We start from the raw sequence: 16,092 nt of genomic DNA, 5'->3' as shown, positions 1-16,092 counted from the left end.
TTTGGCTACATTGCATGTTTTTTTCTTCATGTAGCGAACATATTCTTGCTTCGCATATTCCTCTTTGATTTAGAAGATACTGTTGCACAAACAACATGCTGATTTAGGTCTACACCATCACTGGTATTATCAGGCTGTATTAGCTAGCTACGTTTGCTCTTACTCAGTACATTTATTAGCTAGCTAGCTATTAGCATTAGCGGCTGACAATGAGAGTCTCACAAGATTTAGGGCAACTTGCTAAGAAAAGACAAACTAGCTGTTTGCTGATGTGAGAAACACAAACGAATAGTGTCATTATAGAATGCTAGTGGATTTATATTAAGAAGCAAAGTGAAAACAGCATTGTTGTCATCAACAACATTGCATGTGATGCGCTCTTTGAGTATCAGGGGGCGTGGCTAGGTCTGTGTGGAAAGTGGCACAGAGAGAAAGAGCGGAGAGAAACAACTCAAGTATTGAAGTAAACTATAAAATTGACATTACACATGCCGTATCACATTTAACAAACCAAACATTCAAATACCGGTATAGAAGCTAAAGTAAAAACCCAAACTGGTCCCTGCATCAATACCGGTATATATCATAAAATACGGTATACCGCCCAGCCCTACCAGACATAAGAGCACTATGAGCCACACTGGGAGCAGTTACATCCAAGCGATAAAACATCACAAAGGTATGTGGGCAACCCAACTCACTGCAGCACAGATATCAACAATCATGCCCATGCCCCTGTCATGATGCCCCCGTCATGCCCCTGAACAATGCCCAAGAAGCCACCACACCCCTAGTGGAGTGAGCATGCACACCGCTTGGCAACCCTTGTACTTTGCCAGGGAGATCCAATGAGAAAGACGCCACTTAAAAAGCACCCTACCCCGACCTGGGTTAGCTTAACAGACAAAAAGCTAGTCACAAATGCGGATATCTTTGGCCCCATCAATATACGTGCATACAGCGCATACTGGACACAGGCCATGCAACCTCCATTGTTCACTAAAAGAAAACAGAGGATGTGAGAAAGGGAAAAGCTCAAAAGCCAGGGACTGTAAGACATGAGCATAAACTTAAGAGCAAAATCTGCATTGGGACGTAACATTGCTTTGGAGTCGACAGGCACAAACTCCAAATAGGAAGGGTGTACTGATCGCGCATGGAGATCCCCAAAGTGCTCGGCTGACGCCAAAGCCATGAGCAGGGCAAATCTTGTAGAAAATACCCTTCAGGTCCACAGACTCCAATGGTTCAAACGGAGGCTGACACAGAGCATCCAGGACCAAAGCCAGGTCCCAACGCACGCCTTTCAGGAATTGCACCACCTGAGGATGAGACCCAGGGGTAGAGCCGTCAATCCCTACATGACACACTGAGATGGCGGTCATATAAACCTTCAATGTAGAAAAAGAACTGCTTTGCTCAAAAAGGTCTTGCAAGAACATGGACAAGTCCACCAAAGAGCTCTGAAAAGGAGAAACTCCTTTAACCTGATACAAACCCTCGAACACGCGCCACTTACATGTATACAACCCTCTTGAAGAGGGCGCACACGCCAACTGTATAGTTGTAATCAGGTTCGAGGGTGAACCCCTAGCCGTCAAATTCAACCTTTCAGGGGCCAAACCCACAGATCCCATATCTGCGGTCGTGAGTTCCAAACTCTCCTGTGCGTCTGGGACAATATATCTCGATGACACGGAACCTTACAGGTACCTGCCCAACAGACGGATCATCTCTGGGTGGTCAGAGCCAACAGGGAGCCACCAGAATCAACAACAGACCTTCCTAAAAGACCCCCTCCATGGTGGCCTGAAACAGGTGGCGCTGAGCCACCACCGTCGCCCTCCATACTTTTCCGCACAGCCAGGATAGTACAGCGGGACAGATGCAGCACAAAATCAGCCGTAGCACAAATTTAGTTGAGAAACTTAAACTGGCTTCCCCGCCTCCACTGTCTTATTCAGCTCATTCAGCAAATCGATATGATACATCTGCAGCATTGTGACCACTTTCATCAACCGGGCCGCCACACCCTCACCTGGTACACCTTGTCCAGCTGATCCGCTGAGAACCGGCACTGTTTATTCAGAAGCACAGTGCTAGGATTAGCCCCCTTGTTAGCCTCTGGTGCGAAGTAACTCGCCAGCTTTCCATCCATCGGCGGTTTGCTAACAAGCCACACGTCCATCCTCCATAACCTGTACATTCATGAACTCGCCATAACCTGGTAGCACCAACTTGGCTGAATGAGAGAAATCCCAGGTCGCCCTTAGTTAATTGGCAAAATCTTTAAAGTGTAAGCGACACGTCACCGCTGCAGGGACAGGAGGTAAATACCTTCCCCCAAACCTGAAGGAACTCTGCTGTAGGGGAGAAGACAGCCAATCCACCGCCAGGTGATCTGCAGCCCTATGACACAGCTCCATCAAAGGCGCATTAACCACCAATGGTTCACTCTCCCCCACCGAACCCAAAGCCGGGACTTTGGGCTTCCCGGACTGATGTCATCTGATTCGCACTGGGAAAACTCTATAGCCAAGTAGGGAAGACCTTTCACCAGCAGCCACAAACTTTCTCACAGTCAGCCCAATGCAACTTGAAACCAAAAACCGATACCAAGACCTAAAACTCACACACCTGGTGTCCCAGGTCTAAATCAGTCCCTGATCAGAGGGGAACAATGAAAAAATGCTTTGGAACTGGCTTCGAGATCCAGGTGAGTTTGAGGGACCTAGGGGGACGAGTACGCTCCGCCCACTAACAGACACCGAAGTCGGAGCCGAATCTCAGTCTTCATGTGCTTGAAAAGTTAGTAATTTGCGTGACAGGTTCTTCCTTCAGGAGAGCTGAAGAGCGAAGAATTAAGGAAATGAATGCGAGCCCTGGCGAGACTTCCGAGGGCGGGCTAGGCATCCATTGGGCGTGATTTCAGTTTTCAGGTGAATAAGATTGGTTGTTGACTCCTCATAGTATGTTATACCGAGTGACCGAATGAAAGGAACTACCTTCAACTTTCTTCAAACTGCACGCAGACATAAAAAAAGGTATCCATAAGTTCATCTGACTCTGGGTAAGTAAACACAGGGTTTATTGCCAAATCTTACCTCATCCCTTTAAGATCAGTGACAAGTTACAACATATATTTGTAGCAAACAGAGCGAGCAGTAGCGCGAATGAGAGCCACAAGCGCACAGCCACCACTTGCTCATCATCTCCCTTCTACAGTGTAGTGGTGCGTATCAGTTATATTTCAGATGGCACCAACATCATTTAATTGTCATGCATTTGAGTAAAATGTACTTTAAAAAAGTCACAAAAATTGACCTCACAGTTGTTTTACAAAAACAAATCGACCCATATAACCAACATGATATCCTGTTATGTTTCATTGTTTCCTTAATCAATGAACAATAAGCTTTGCGTCCTTCCCAATGGGATTTACCACAGTATCATTGACTAATCAGGACTCCCCTCTAAGAATGTGAAGCATTCAATAGAGAATAAATCAGACTAAATATCTAAAATCGCTAATAATCAATACTCTCTAGATTATGAAAATGCAAAACTATGACCACTAGCTTGGCAAAGCTTTTCGGAGACTAGCGATGAGAAAACACACAACAAAAAGATCACAGACGGAATATGGAAAAGGGAGCCGGATCAAAGTGGATACCAAAAGTTGGATAACCTTATGCAAGAGATGAAACCAGAGGAACAATATGTATACAGACACAGATCTGAAACCAGAGGAACAATATGTATACAGACACAGATCTGAAACCAGAGGAACAATATGTATACAGACACAGATCTGAAACCAGAGGAACAATATGTATACAGACACAGATCTGAAACCAGAGGAACAATATGTATACAGACACAGATCTGAAACCAGAGGAACAATATGTATACAGACACAGATCTGAAACCAGAGGAACAATATGTATACAGACACAGATCTGAAACCAGAGGAACAATATGTATACAGACACAGATCTGAAACCAGAGGAACAATATGTATACAGACACAGATCTGAAACCAGAGGAACAATATGTATACAGACACAGATCTGAAACCAGAGGAGCAATATGTATACAGACACAGATCTGAAACCAGAGGAGCAATATGTATACAGACACAGATCTGAAACCAGAGGAACAATATGTATACAGACACAGATCTGAAACCAGAGGAACAATATGTATACAGACACAGATCTGAAACCAGAGGAACAATATGTATACAGACACAGATCTGAAACCAGAGGAACAATATGTATACAGACACAGATCTGAAACCAGAGGAACAATATGTATACAGACACAGATCTGAAACCAGAGGAGCAATATGTATACAGACACAGATCTGAAACCAGAGGAACAATATGTATACAGACACAGATCTGAAGATGACAAGATCGCTGCAGATATCTACACGCATGCACACGTGCACAAACACACACGCACACAGAGCTTAATTGTGTTATTCCTCTACCCGTCTGTCTGGTCGAAGAGTTGACTGAAGGACATGCCAGTATTTTGGGATGCCCTGACCAGGTCAGTGTTAATGGTGGCTGGTGCACATTAACACAATAGTGCAGTGCTGGTGTTTTTCCATCAGCAGGTGATGGCAAGGGTTACAACCAATGTACCCAATGGCTCACTGACAACATTGACCTCACGCACGCACACACATTCACGTACGCAGTGTTACAGTACGTGCGACACGCAAGAAGCTAATGAACTGATAATATCGTCAATCAGGATAAACTACACTGGTAGAACTATAAATAGATGTCATGCTTACCTCACCCCAGAACACCTATTCTCTGACATAAAAAATCATTAACATATTGAGAAATATGAATGAGACAATAATATCAATATTCTACAATGTAGAACTGGCCTGTGCTCTTTGTCTATCTACTCAATAATGTGGAAAACACTATGTTACACTCTCACAAACAGTCTCTCTCTCTCTCTCTCTCTCTCTCTCTCTCTCCCTCTCTCCCTCCCTGGCACAGAACCACGCGCTCAGATCACCACCAGCCTATGACATCACCAGCCCATGACATCACCCACTTCCGAAAAGTCACATTACTATCACACATGTTTAGATCTTCTATCCTCGTGGGGACCTTAAATGTATTTCCATTAAAAATGACATTTTTCATAATGGGTTACACCCCTAACGTGTAACCCTAAACCTAACCCCTTACCCTAATTCTAGCACTAACCTTAAATTGTTACCCTAACCTCTAGCTTAAAATAGCCTTTTTTCCCCAACCCGCATGCACACACACTGCACTTTGACCCCCTGTGGCAAAGAGGCAGGCAATAATGGGCCGTAAGAAGACAGTGACCCACTTCTCTGTCTCCACATGTAAACAACTCTCTCCTTCACTTCCTGATGCTAGTACAGAGGAAGGCAGAGGGAGATAATGAAAATCTATTCAAATGAGGTAGAGTCAAAGTAGAGAGATGCAGACTACATACAAACAGACTGGGGATGTTGGCCAGTGGCCACTGATATGTGAAAGGACTGGACAGGTTCCCACCATGTCATTTAAGACTTGTCATGTCCAGATATTGGTGCCAACATGGCGGATGGTTTGCCACCCTTCAGGTCTCACCTGTTCTTGTGCGATGCTGCGGCTCATACACCCAGTCTTCATCATCTTCTGCCTCCCCTGGGTGCAGGTGTGTGTGTGAGCGGGAATGTGTGTGGAAGTGTGTGTGCAGCTCTGACTGGCTGCGGAAGATGCGTCGGGTCTGTCTAGATAGAGAGGATACACTCAGCCAGCTCAGAGCTCTGGAGAGACCCCCTGGCTTCTCCTTCCGATCCTTACGGAAAGACCCCGAACTCCTGTCCCTCCTCATCCTCACTCTGGGAGACAAAAAAATACTTCCAAAAGAACCAAAAATAGAGACTGAATCAAAAGTCCCACATCCAAAGTGGAGCTGTAGAAGGAACAATCATATTCAAAGTCAATTTCCCTATATGTGATAGTAAAAGGTCATTTTAGTCCTGCTGTCTTCTTCTCCAGTAGTTCCACAGTCCCGCTTCCTAATCATATCTCAACAAATTCTCTCCATTTCATTCTTCTATCATTGAGCCAAACAAGATAAACTCCTCCCTTACTCTCGTCCTTTGTGTTTCAAAATCCAGGACGCACTTCCCAAAACCAAAGTGGCAATTAGGCAATCCAGCAATCTGGAAAATCACCGCTCCTGCTCTCCAACACACACACACACACACACACACACGTAAAGACGGAGGTATTCCTCTGGGGTGTAACAGTGCAGGGCGAGACTTCCTGGTCACGTTTGGGTTTAAATCATAACAACAAGCCAACGGTCCTCCAGCGGTTTATCAGTGTTTCAGTTTATCTGTGTATACCAGCTGACACTCAGGCCGACAGCCAGCAGACGAAGGGTTATGCCGTTTCAGCATCCTCCAACCCATTCCCAGGTCCCAGGCTGATTTGCTTAAACACACACACTCACAGAGACCTTCTGTCACACATCATACGCTGACTCACGCCACTCCGCCAGAAGTGATGTCACTGCATGTGGGTTCCAGAGGATTGTGTGAAGTCACTCGTTCTTCTTCCTCTTCTTCTTCTCCAGGTCAGGGGTTGCACAATAAGGTGTGTGTGTGGTGTCAACACACTCCTTGGCATCTTGGTCTGCTATATTTACATTCATCAGGCATGGAGAGAGTAGCTCAGGTGGCGGGAGAGCGATATCTAAGAACAGTTGCAACCGTAGAGACCTCTTATCTGTTCTACTCCCACATAGCCAGAGCGAGAGAGAGAGAAAGGAGGGAGCGAGACAGACCGAGGGATTCACTCACCTGCTGCCCACACAGACAGAGGGAAAGGGTGGACGAAGGCTAGCTAGGCTAACGGTCTGGAGTTACTGTGTGAGACGGCAAGGGTCATCCAGACGTTCTGCTCCACTGGTAGTCCTTCTGTGTATGTACTGTGTGTGTTCTGAAGGGCTGGGACGCTGTGTGTTTGTGGGGTTAGAATTACACCCAACCCCAGCCACTCGGCTGAAACACGAGAAGGCCCATCCCTCTCTCCTTCTTTCCCTCCCTCGCTCCACTTTGATCTCTGATCTGTGGCCCTCCCCTCGCTCGCCGGCATGGCAACCACAGGGGCTGGAGGGAGGGCTCTCCACCTCTCCACTCCTTTCATCCACCGCTCTCCTCTTTCCAGTTCTCTCCCTACCTCTCTGTCTGTGTTGTCCCCTGAGGTCTAGAGTCTAGAGCATGTCGCACACAGAAACACACACAGTCTACCATCAACCAAACAGGTTGAACAGACAGTGCACAGTGCCTTAAAGACAAACAATAGAGAAGCAGAGAAGAAACAGTGAAGGTACAGAAAAACAACAGAGAAGGAGAGAAGAAACAGTGAAGGTACAGAAAAACAACAGAGAAGGAGAGAAGAAACAGAGAAGGTACAGAAAAACAACAGAGAAGGAGAGAAGAAACAGAGAAGGTACAGAAAAACAACAGGTGCATTCTGAAGCTTGACAGCCTGGCTGACATTGCATCATTTATCAACCCTGTCCACAGTGGCCTGTCTTTACAGGATATTAGTGTAAACTGACAAGTAAGAGAGGCATCATGGAGGGTTGTTTGTGGTCACACATGGGTGGGAGAGCCCCACATCCCAGTAGTTTTTGTTGTGTGACTACCAAGGAGGGACCACAAACAAACCACGGAGCCAGGGTGTGTATGAGGCGGCTCAAGGGCCCTTCTCCCTCCAAGGTACCCACACTGTTCCTCCAACACCACAATGAGCTCCCAGGAGAAGGGCGAGGCGGGGTTGTTCTCCTCTCCATGGAGTAACTGAATCCCCCAGTCACAGCCCTCACTGCGGTACCGCCCTCCTAGGACACACAAACCTTTGCCAACCCTCGTGGGGTGTCTTCTCTATGTAACTCCAGTGTCGGGTTGTCCCAGCCTACCCTGTACTAACTCTCAGAGAGAGACATAACACCACGTTATGTTACCCCCTCCTCCCTTGCTCCCCTTTTCATTTTCCCACAGTGACAAAAATCTATGGTGCCAGCACTTCTGATGTACACATATTGACTGACCTGGGACAACTAATCCCTGGCAGTTTGCTGCGTGCTACAGGATTGGGTCCTGGTTTACCTGATAAAACACTAGCAATAACACCACCTCCTTTCTCTCTGGCCCACACACTCACACAAGCTGGTGTTATAACACGCACGTAGGACTGCGCACGCACACACACACACACACACACACACACCTGCTCGCTGAGTGTGTATGAACCTTTGTCCCCGTCGGTGAAACCAAAGGCCAGTCACACTCCTTTAATAATTAACCAGCCCTGCTCTCCCACAGCGCTGGGATGAAGGGATGGAAGGAGAAAAGATGGATGTCTTGAAAGTGTACCGATGCATACTAAAGAAATACACAGGCCTGTGGACGTTCAGATACAAACCTATTCTACTCTACCTAGCCTCTATTTCTGAATGGGAGTGAACTACAAAACTTTTTTTTAGTGTCCACTAGTCCAGAGCAGCTGAGCAGAGCACTGTGAAAAGGAGATTCAATGGGCTCAAATGAGCTCTGGGATAGCTGTGTTGAGCCTAGGTGTCCTAAAGGTTAAGTGATGCTGACTGAAGTGTTCGTGTATAGGCTAAGAGACCGTTGAGGAGAGTATTGATTTCACCTCTAAAACACAGAGAGCTGTTTTAAGCAAAGTGCTGTTTGACCCCCAAGGGAGGTGAAAGGTCGGTGTATAAAGGTCAACTTTATTCCTGCTTCAACCCCTGACCCCCTCCCCCAAACAGACATTCCCCAAAATCTGAACGGAAACCCCCCCCCACGCCCACCCATATAGAATTTTAAAAACCACTGAACAGTGACTGAACAAAACAAATTATGAACCAGGAGAGTGGAGGAAATACATTAGCATAAAAAAAGATTGAATATCCGTCTCAGTCAGTGGGTCAGCTTCCAGACGCTAGCGGCTACGTTACCGTTTCAGTCAGTGGGTCAGCTTCCAGACGCTAGCGGCTACGTTACCGTCTCAGTCAGTGGGTCAGCTTCCAGACGCTAGCAGCTACGTTACCGTCTCAGTCAGTGGGTCAGCTTCCAGACGCTAGCAGCTACGTTACCGTCTCAGTCAGTGGGTCAGCTTCCAGACGCTAGCAGCTACGTTACCATCTCAGTCAGTGGGTCAGCTTCCAGACGCTAGCAGCTATGTAATAGAGTAGTATCATGCTGGTGGGTCCTGCATGTAAACATATGCACCATCAGGGGGGTGTAATGATGCTTAGAGTAATGCTAGCTGGTGACCCCCAACATGTTGTTGTGAAGCCCTACTCCCTCTCTGGCCCTGTCGGAACATTCCACACATACACACCACAGGGACAGCTGAGAGGTGGAGGGAAGAGGAGAGAAACGGAGGGAAAGGACAGGAACTTTGGCTGGTATAAGTACAGAAACATACTTCTCTTAAACCACACACACACACACCCAGTTGCAGTGAGAAACCATTGGCATGACTCTGGGTAGGTGTCTAGGTGATGAGAGCACCGGGGTCTGATTGCCTGGTAACCAGACATCAGTGGAGAGTGCGTGCCATTAATATATACGACCATTACACAACATACAGTACATGTGTAAATCTTCAGAAAGTCACCAAATAGCCTTTGCCTGCAGTGAAATGACCATGGCTGTGCATTACACAGTGTTGGAGGCAATTCCATTTTAGAAAGTGACTTAACTTCTTATTCAGGAATTGAAAAATCAGGTAGTGCCAACAAGGGCTGTGGCGTTCATGACATTTTGTCAACCGGTGATTGTCAAGCAAAATATACCATGAGACTGCTGGTCTCACGGTAATTGACCGTTAACTAACATAAACACATTTAGTATCTCCAGGCTTCCAAGCGTTAGCCTACAAGCCACTGATGCAGACCTTTGGAACATCTACATTTAAAAAAGTCTAATAAATCCATGTAATATAGCCTACACCATCACAATAAATCCATTACTTATTTTAGACAGGTCTAAACAAACATGATATGAAGAAAATGTATATTTTAGATGAACAGAACAGCATACTCTGAGTTGTCCGTATGTTAGAATAACAACAAAAAAATCCAGAAAAACCCATGTTAAACATGTTATAAAGTGATTTGCATTTTAACGAGGGAAATAAGTATTTGACCCCCTCTCAATCAGAAAGATTTCTGGCTCCCACGTGTCTTTTATACAGGTAACGAGCTGAGATTAGGAGCACACTCTTAACTTGTTATGGATAGGGGGCAGTATTTTCACGGCCGGATAAAAAACGTACCCGATTTAATCTGATTATTACTCCTGCCCAGAAACTAGAATATGCATATCATTATTAGCTTTGGATAGAAAACACTCCAAGGTTTCTAAAACAGTTTGAATGGTGTCTGTGAGTATAACAGAACTCATTTGGCAGGCCAAAACCTGAGAAGATTCCAAACAAGAAGCGCCCTCTCTGACCATTTCTTGGCCTTCTTGATCATCTCTATCCAAAACAGGGGATCTCTGCTATAACGTGACATTTTCTAACGCTCCCATAGGCTCTCAGAAGGCGCCAGAACGTTGAATGATGACTTTGCAGGCCATGGCTGAAAAACAGTAGCGCATTTGGATAGTGGTCGATCTGAGAACAATGAGATTGGTGCGCGCGTGCACGAGAAGAGTCCATTTTACTTTCTCTGTCTGTGAACGAAAACAACGACTCCCGGTCGGAATATTATCGCTTTTTTACGAGAAATCGCATAAAAATTGATTTTAAACAGCGTTTGACATGCTTCGAAGTACGGTAATGGAATATTTTGAAATGTTTTGTCACGAAACGCGCCAGGCACGTCACCCTTCGGATAGTGTCTTGAACGCACAACAAAACGCCGCTATTTGAATATAACTATGGATTATTTGGAACCAAACCAACATTTGTTATTGAAGTAGAAGTCCTGGGAGTGCATTCTGACGAAGAACAGCAAAGGTAATCCAATTTTTGTTATAGTAAATCTGAGTTTGGTGAGTACCAAACTTGGTGGGTGTCAAAATAGCTAGCCATGATGGCCGGGCTATCTACTCAGAATATTGCAAAATGTGCTTTCACCGAAAAGCTATTTTAAAATCGGACACCGCGATTGCATAAAGGAGTTCTGTATCTATAATTCTTAAAATAATTGGTATGTTTTTTGTGAACGTTTATCGTGAGTAATTTAGTAAATTTACAGGAAGTGTTCGGTGGGAATGCTAGTTCTGAACGTCACATGCTAATGTAAAAAGCAGTTTTTTGATATAAATATGAACTTGATTGAACAAAACATGCATGTATTGTATAACATAATATCCTAGGAGTGTCATCTGATGAAGATCATCAAAAGGTTAGTGCTGCATTTAGCTGTGGTTTTGGTTTTTTGTGACATTATATGCTAGCTTGAAAAATGGGTGTCTGATTATTTCTGGCTGGGTACTCTGCTGACATAATCTAATGTTTTGCTTTCGCTGTAAAGCCTTTTTGAAATCGGACAGTGTGGTTAGATAAAGGAGAGTCTTGTCTTTAAAATGGTGTAAAATAGTCATATGTTTGAAAAATTGAAGTTTTGGGATTTTCGAGGACTTTGTATTTCGCGCCACGCCCATCATTGGATATTGGAGCAGGTGTTCCGCTAGCGCAACGTCTAGAGAGGTTAAAGAGGTTAAAGGGAGTGCTCCTAATCTCAGTTTGTTACCTGTATAAAAGACATCTGTCCACAGAAGCAATCAATCAATCAGATTCCAAACTCTCCACCATGGCCAAGACCAAAGAGCTCTCCAAGGATGTCAGGGACAAGATTGTAGACCTACACAAGGCTGGAATGGGCTACAAGACTATCGCCAAGCAGCTTGGTGAGAAGGTGACAACAGTTGGTGCGATTATTCGCAAATGGAAGAAACACAAAAGAACTGTCAATCTCCCTCAGCCTGGGGCTCCATGCAAGATCTCACCTCGTGGAGTTGCAATGATCATGAGAACGGCGAGGAATCAGCCCAGAACTACACGGCAGGATCTTGTCAATGATCTCAAGGCAGCTGGGACCATAGTCACCAAGAAAACAATTGGTAACACACTACGCCGTGAAGGACTGAAATCCTGCAGCGCCCGCAAGGTCCCCTGCTCAAGAAAGCACATATACATGCCCGTCTGAAGTTTGCCAATGAATGATTCAGAGGACAACTGGGTGAAGTGTTGTGGTCAGATGAGACCAAAATAGGGCTCTTTGGCATCAACTCAACTCGCCGTGTTTGGAGGAGGAGGAATGCTGCCTATGACCCCAAGAACACCATCCCCACCGTCAAACATGGAGGTGGAAACATTATGCTTTGGGGGTGTTTTTCTGCTAAGGGGACAGGACAACTTCACTGCATCAAAGGGACGATGGACAGGGTCATGTACCGTCAAATCTTGGGTGAGAACCTCCTTCCCTCAGCCAGGGCATTGCAAATGGGTCGTGGATGGGTATTCCAGCATGACACTGACCCAAAACACACGGCCAAGGCAACAAAGGAGTGGCTCAAGAAGAAGCACATTAAGGTCCTGGAGTGGCCTAGCCAGTCTCCAGACCTTAATCCCATAGAAAATCTGTGGAGGGAGCTGAAGGTTTCGAGTTGCCAAACGTCAGCCTCGAAACCTTAATGACTTGGAGAAGATCTGCAAAGAGGAGTGAGACAAAATCCCTCCTGAGATGTGTGCAAACCTGGTGGCCAACTACAATAAACATCTGACCTCTGTGATTGCCAACAAGGGTTTTGCCACCAAGTACTAAGTCATGTTTTGCAGAGGGGTCAAATACTTATTTCCCTCATTAAAATGCAAATCAATTTATAACATTTTTGACATGCGTTTTTCTGGATTTTTTTGTTGTTATTCTGTCTCTCACTGTTCAAATAAACCTACCATTAAAATTATAGACTGATCATTTCTTCGTCAGTGAGCAAACGCACAAAATCAGCAGGGGATCAAATAATTTTTCCCCCTCACTGTATGTCAATATACTATGCCTCATAGTACAAAAGTTGACCTAGTCTATTTCGTGTCTATTCAAGCATAGTCTGGGACAGTTGTGAAACGTGATAGATCCCAAATTAATACAACCACTAGCATCAAAAAAAAGTTTCAAAGCAATGTGTCTGACGCAACAGATCAGAAAGTTTAGCTTAAAATGTTGATAAACTATTAAGCTATTCACATTATAAGCGCAGAAATGCACACACAGCAGTAGGCTATAAGCCTGAATGTTCCAAAATGCAATCAACTAGCGGGAAAACACCATTCTCAAAAGTGACTGCAAATGTGATTATGCATGTAATGCTTTTATTATAAAGGTGCATTTTTATGGTGAAAATGATCTTCCCCAAACTTGAAACTCACACACTGCTTATGTATGCCAGTTAAGCTCTACACCTTTTGTAAAGCAGATTAATGTGCTTAATTTTAAGACGTTATTTGGCCACTTTAGTTATGATACAAACCTAATAAAAAAAAAATACAGGCCTATGGGCTAGGCTACATGAGATGTGCGACTACGATTTGAAAAAGTCGCAAAAAAACAGCATGCACCGTTTCTTGGCTTACTGCATAAGCTGGGCATCATTCACAAGTGATAGGCTAATAATGTCACCCATCAGACTATTCCTAATTTAATGTTGTCTTCACATACACTAAATGATATAAGTCTGGATTTAGAACGGATCATTATCAGGCACCTGTCTCGGAACAGGTGCAGCGGGAAAAAATACATGTCATCTATGCACTTAAATAGCAAATGGAAGATGCTTTTCCCGTGGTTCATTTTCACGCCAGTCAGGTAGGCTAGACTCCTGTTTTAAAGAGAAGCAATGTGCTTAATATTAGGAAAGTTGAGAAATAAATATAGTAGGCCTAGCCTATAGAAAGTTGATGGATCCTCCTCTTTTTAATAGAGGCCATCACTGGTGTTTTATCACGCAATTGCATAGCCTACAGAAATGTTGCACAACATGAGCTCATGGGCTCTCATGAAGTGTTTGATTAGAATTTTGATTACATTTGCATTGACGTCAGAGTGATTAGAGGGACAATAGAGCGCTGAGTACCAGGCACTTAGCAAGTTTGGTAGGCTACTAATGACCATCAGCAGCATAAAGGTTAGAGAAGCCTAATTAAAGTGACTAAACTGTCACCTGGAATTTGATTGCCATGATGAATCGTGACCGCCGGTGTGGCGGTAATATGGTCACCGTAACAGCCCTAGTGCCAACTTCCATTCCACAGTAAGTGGAGCTGCACACTGTGCTGGCCACAGAAATAACATTTTAATGAATGCTCTAAATACAGGGGGTTAAGAGAAGCCATAAAGGAAGAGTTTTATTAGTCTCCATCCCAAGGGGTTTATAGGTGTATGTGTGCACGCGAGTGTGTTTTCACGTATGTGGTTGAGTGTGTACTATCTAAATTGGGTGGTGGCTTGGAGGCCACATGGAGCACTCTTAATGGTCTAGGAGGAGGCGGTGGTATTTTGGTGGTATTTTGATAGAAAGGGTAGAGGCCGGGGATCAGGGTACTACTCCCTCTATCTCACAGTTTGTATTGGGTTTAGTTATCTGTTTGTATGGAATGATGAAGGGAGGGGAGCATCTGTGACATGAGGGCAACATTAACAATTTTAATGAACACATTTTTCTCTTCTGTCATTTCTCTCCCTCCATCCCTGCCCCCCCTCCCTCTCTCTCCCTCCATCCATCCATCCAACCCTGACCCCAATCTCTCTCTCCCTCAATCCAGAGTTGGCCAGAACCTGTGTAATCAAGACTGTCACATTTCTATAAAACAGAAAAGCTTCCAGCTCTTTAAAACACAACAAGGACAACACAGCTTTAACAGGAGAAAAATCAGAGCATCATGGAAAATAGTAGACAGTATAGACTGGAGAATGGGTAGGCCTTAAAGGAAATTGGAAATTGGAAGAAGAAGAGGAACTCAAGAGAGAAAAAGATTGAGAAGCGAGAGGAGTGAGAATAAGGCGAGGTGGAAAATCCTCTCATCTCTCCTGGACAGGCATGACAATACCATCTTCAACAGCAGCCTAACAGACTGACCACCATGACCTCTGACCTAAACACGAGTACTAACCATAACTTTCACCACAGGCATGCTGCCTAATATGGAGGCTCCCCCCTCCCCTTCCTCTATATCTGCCACCCCCCATCTCTCCTTCCATCTCTCTACTTGCTTTCTCCTTCCCTCCATTTCTCAACATATCTATCCCCCACTCCTTGCCCTTGGAGAGCAGGTGTAAGCCAAAGCAGGTTCCTGTAGAATGCAGTGAGGTCAGCATGTTGTATTACAGGGGACAGGAGTAGAGCTATACACATGGTGAAGAGAGACAGAGTCACATGTATCCTCGTATTCATCCTCTGCTGTGTCAAATGTGTAACTACTCCACACGCGTCCATTGACAGATCCTGGATAAGTTGTGACAGCTCTGCCACGTCTCAACTGAACAAGGCTCATAACCCTCTAGGTCTATCATCTAGTTATCTGGTATGCAAGTCATTATATATAAACTCAGCAAAAAAAGAAAGGTCCCTTTTTCAGGACCCTGTCTTTCAAACATAATTCATAAAAATCAAAATAACTTCACAGATCGTCATTGTAAATGGTTTAAACACTGTTTCCCATGCTTGTTCAATGAACCATAAACAATTAATGAACATGCACCCATGGAACGGTCGTTAAGACACTAACAGCTTACAGACGGAAGGCAATTAAGGTCACAGTTATGAAAACTTAGGAAACTAGAGGCCTTTCTACTGACTCTGAAAAACACCAAAAGAAAGATGCCCAGGGTCCCTGCTCATCTGCGTGAACGTGCCTTAGGCATGCTGCAAGGAGGCATGAGGACTGCAGATGTGGCCAGGGCAATAAATTGCAATGTCCATACTGTGAGACGCCTAAGACAGCGCTACAGGGAGACAGGACGGACAGCTGATCGTCCTCGCAGTGGCACACCACTTGTAACAACACC

At 44.8% G+C, this 16,092-nt stretch overlaps 1 protein-coding gene across 7 annotated transcripts in view; it reads right to left on the bottom strand.

The window, feature by feature from the left end:
- Positions 1-16,092, bottom strand: part of nhsl1b (NHS-like 1b) — a 168,820-nt gene that overhangs the window by 83,697 nt on the left and 69,031 nt on the right. The window contains exon 1 of one of the 7 annotated variants that reach the window (XM_045720943.1): positions 6,857-7,035. The exons of 4 other annotated variants lie outside the window; for them this stretch is intronic. Coding sequence is in view for 2 of the 3 variants with exons in the window: in XM_045720944.1 (XP_045576900.1) it covers positions 5,634-5,880 (247 nt within the window). In the remaining variant the exon portion in view is untranslated. 2 more of the 7 variants (XM_045720944.1, XM_045720937.1) reach the window with 2 other exon arrangements.

The sequence above is a fragment of the Salmo salar genome, chromosome ssa06 (assembly GCF_905237065.1).
Source record: "Salmo salar chromosome ssa06, Ssal_v3.1, whole genome shotgun sequence".
NCBI classification, from domain to species: domain Eukaryota; kingdom Metazoa; phylum Chordata; class Actinopteri; order Salmoniformes; family Salmonidae; genus Salmo; species Salmo salar.
Note: the sequence above shows the minus strand (reverse complement) of the source record. Positions and strands in the feature narration are given on the sequence as shown.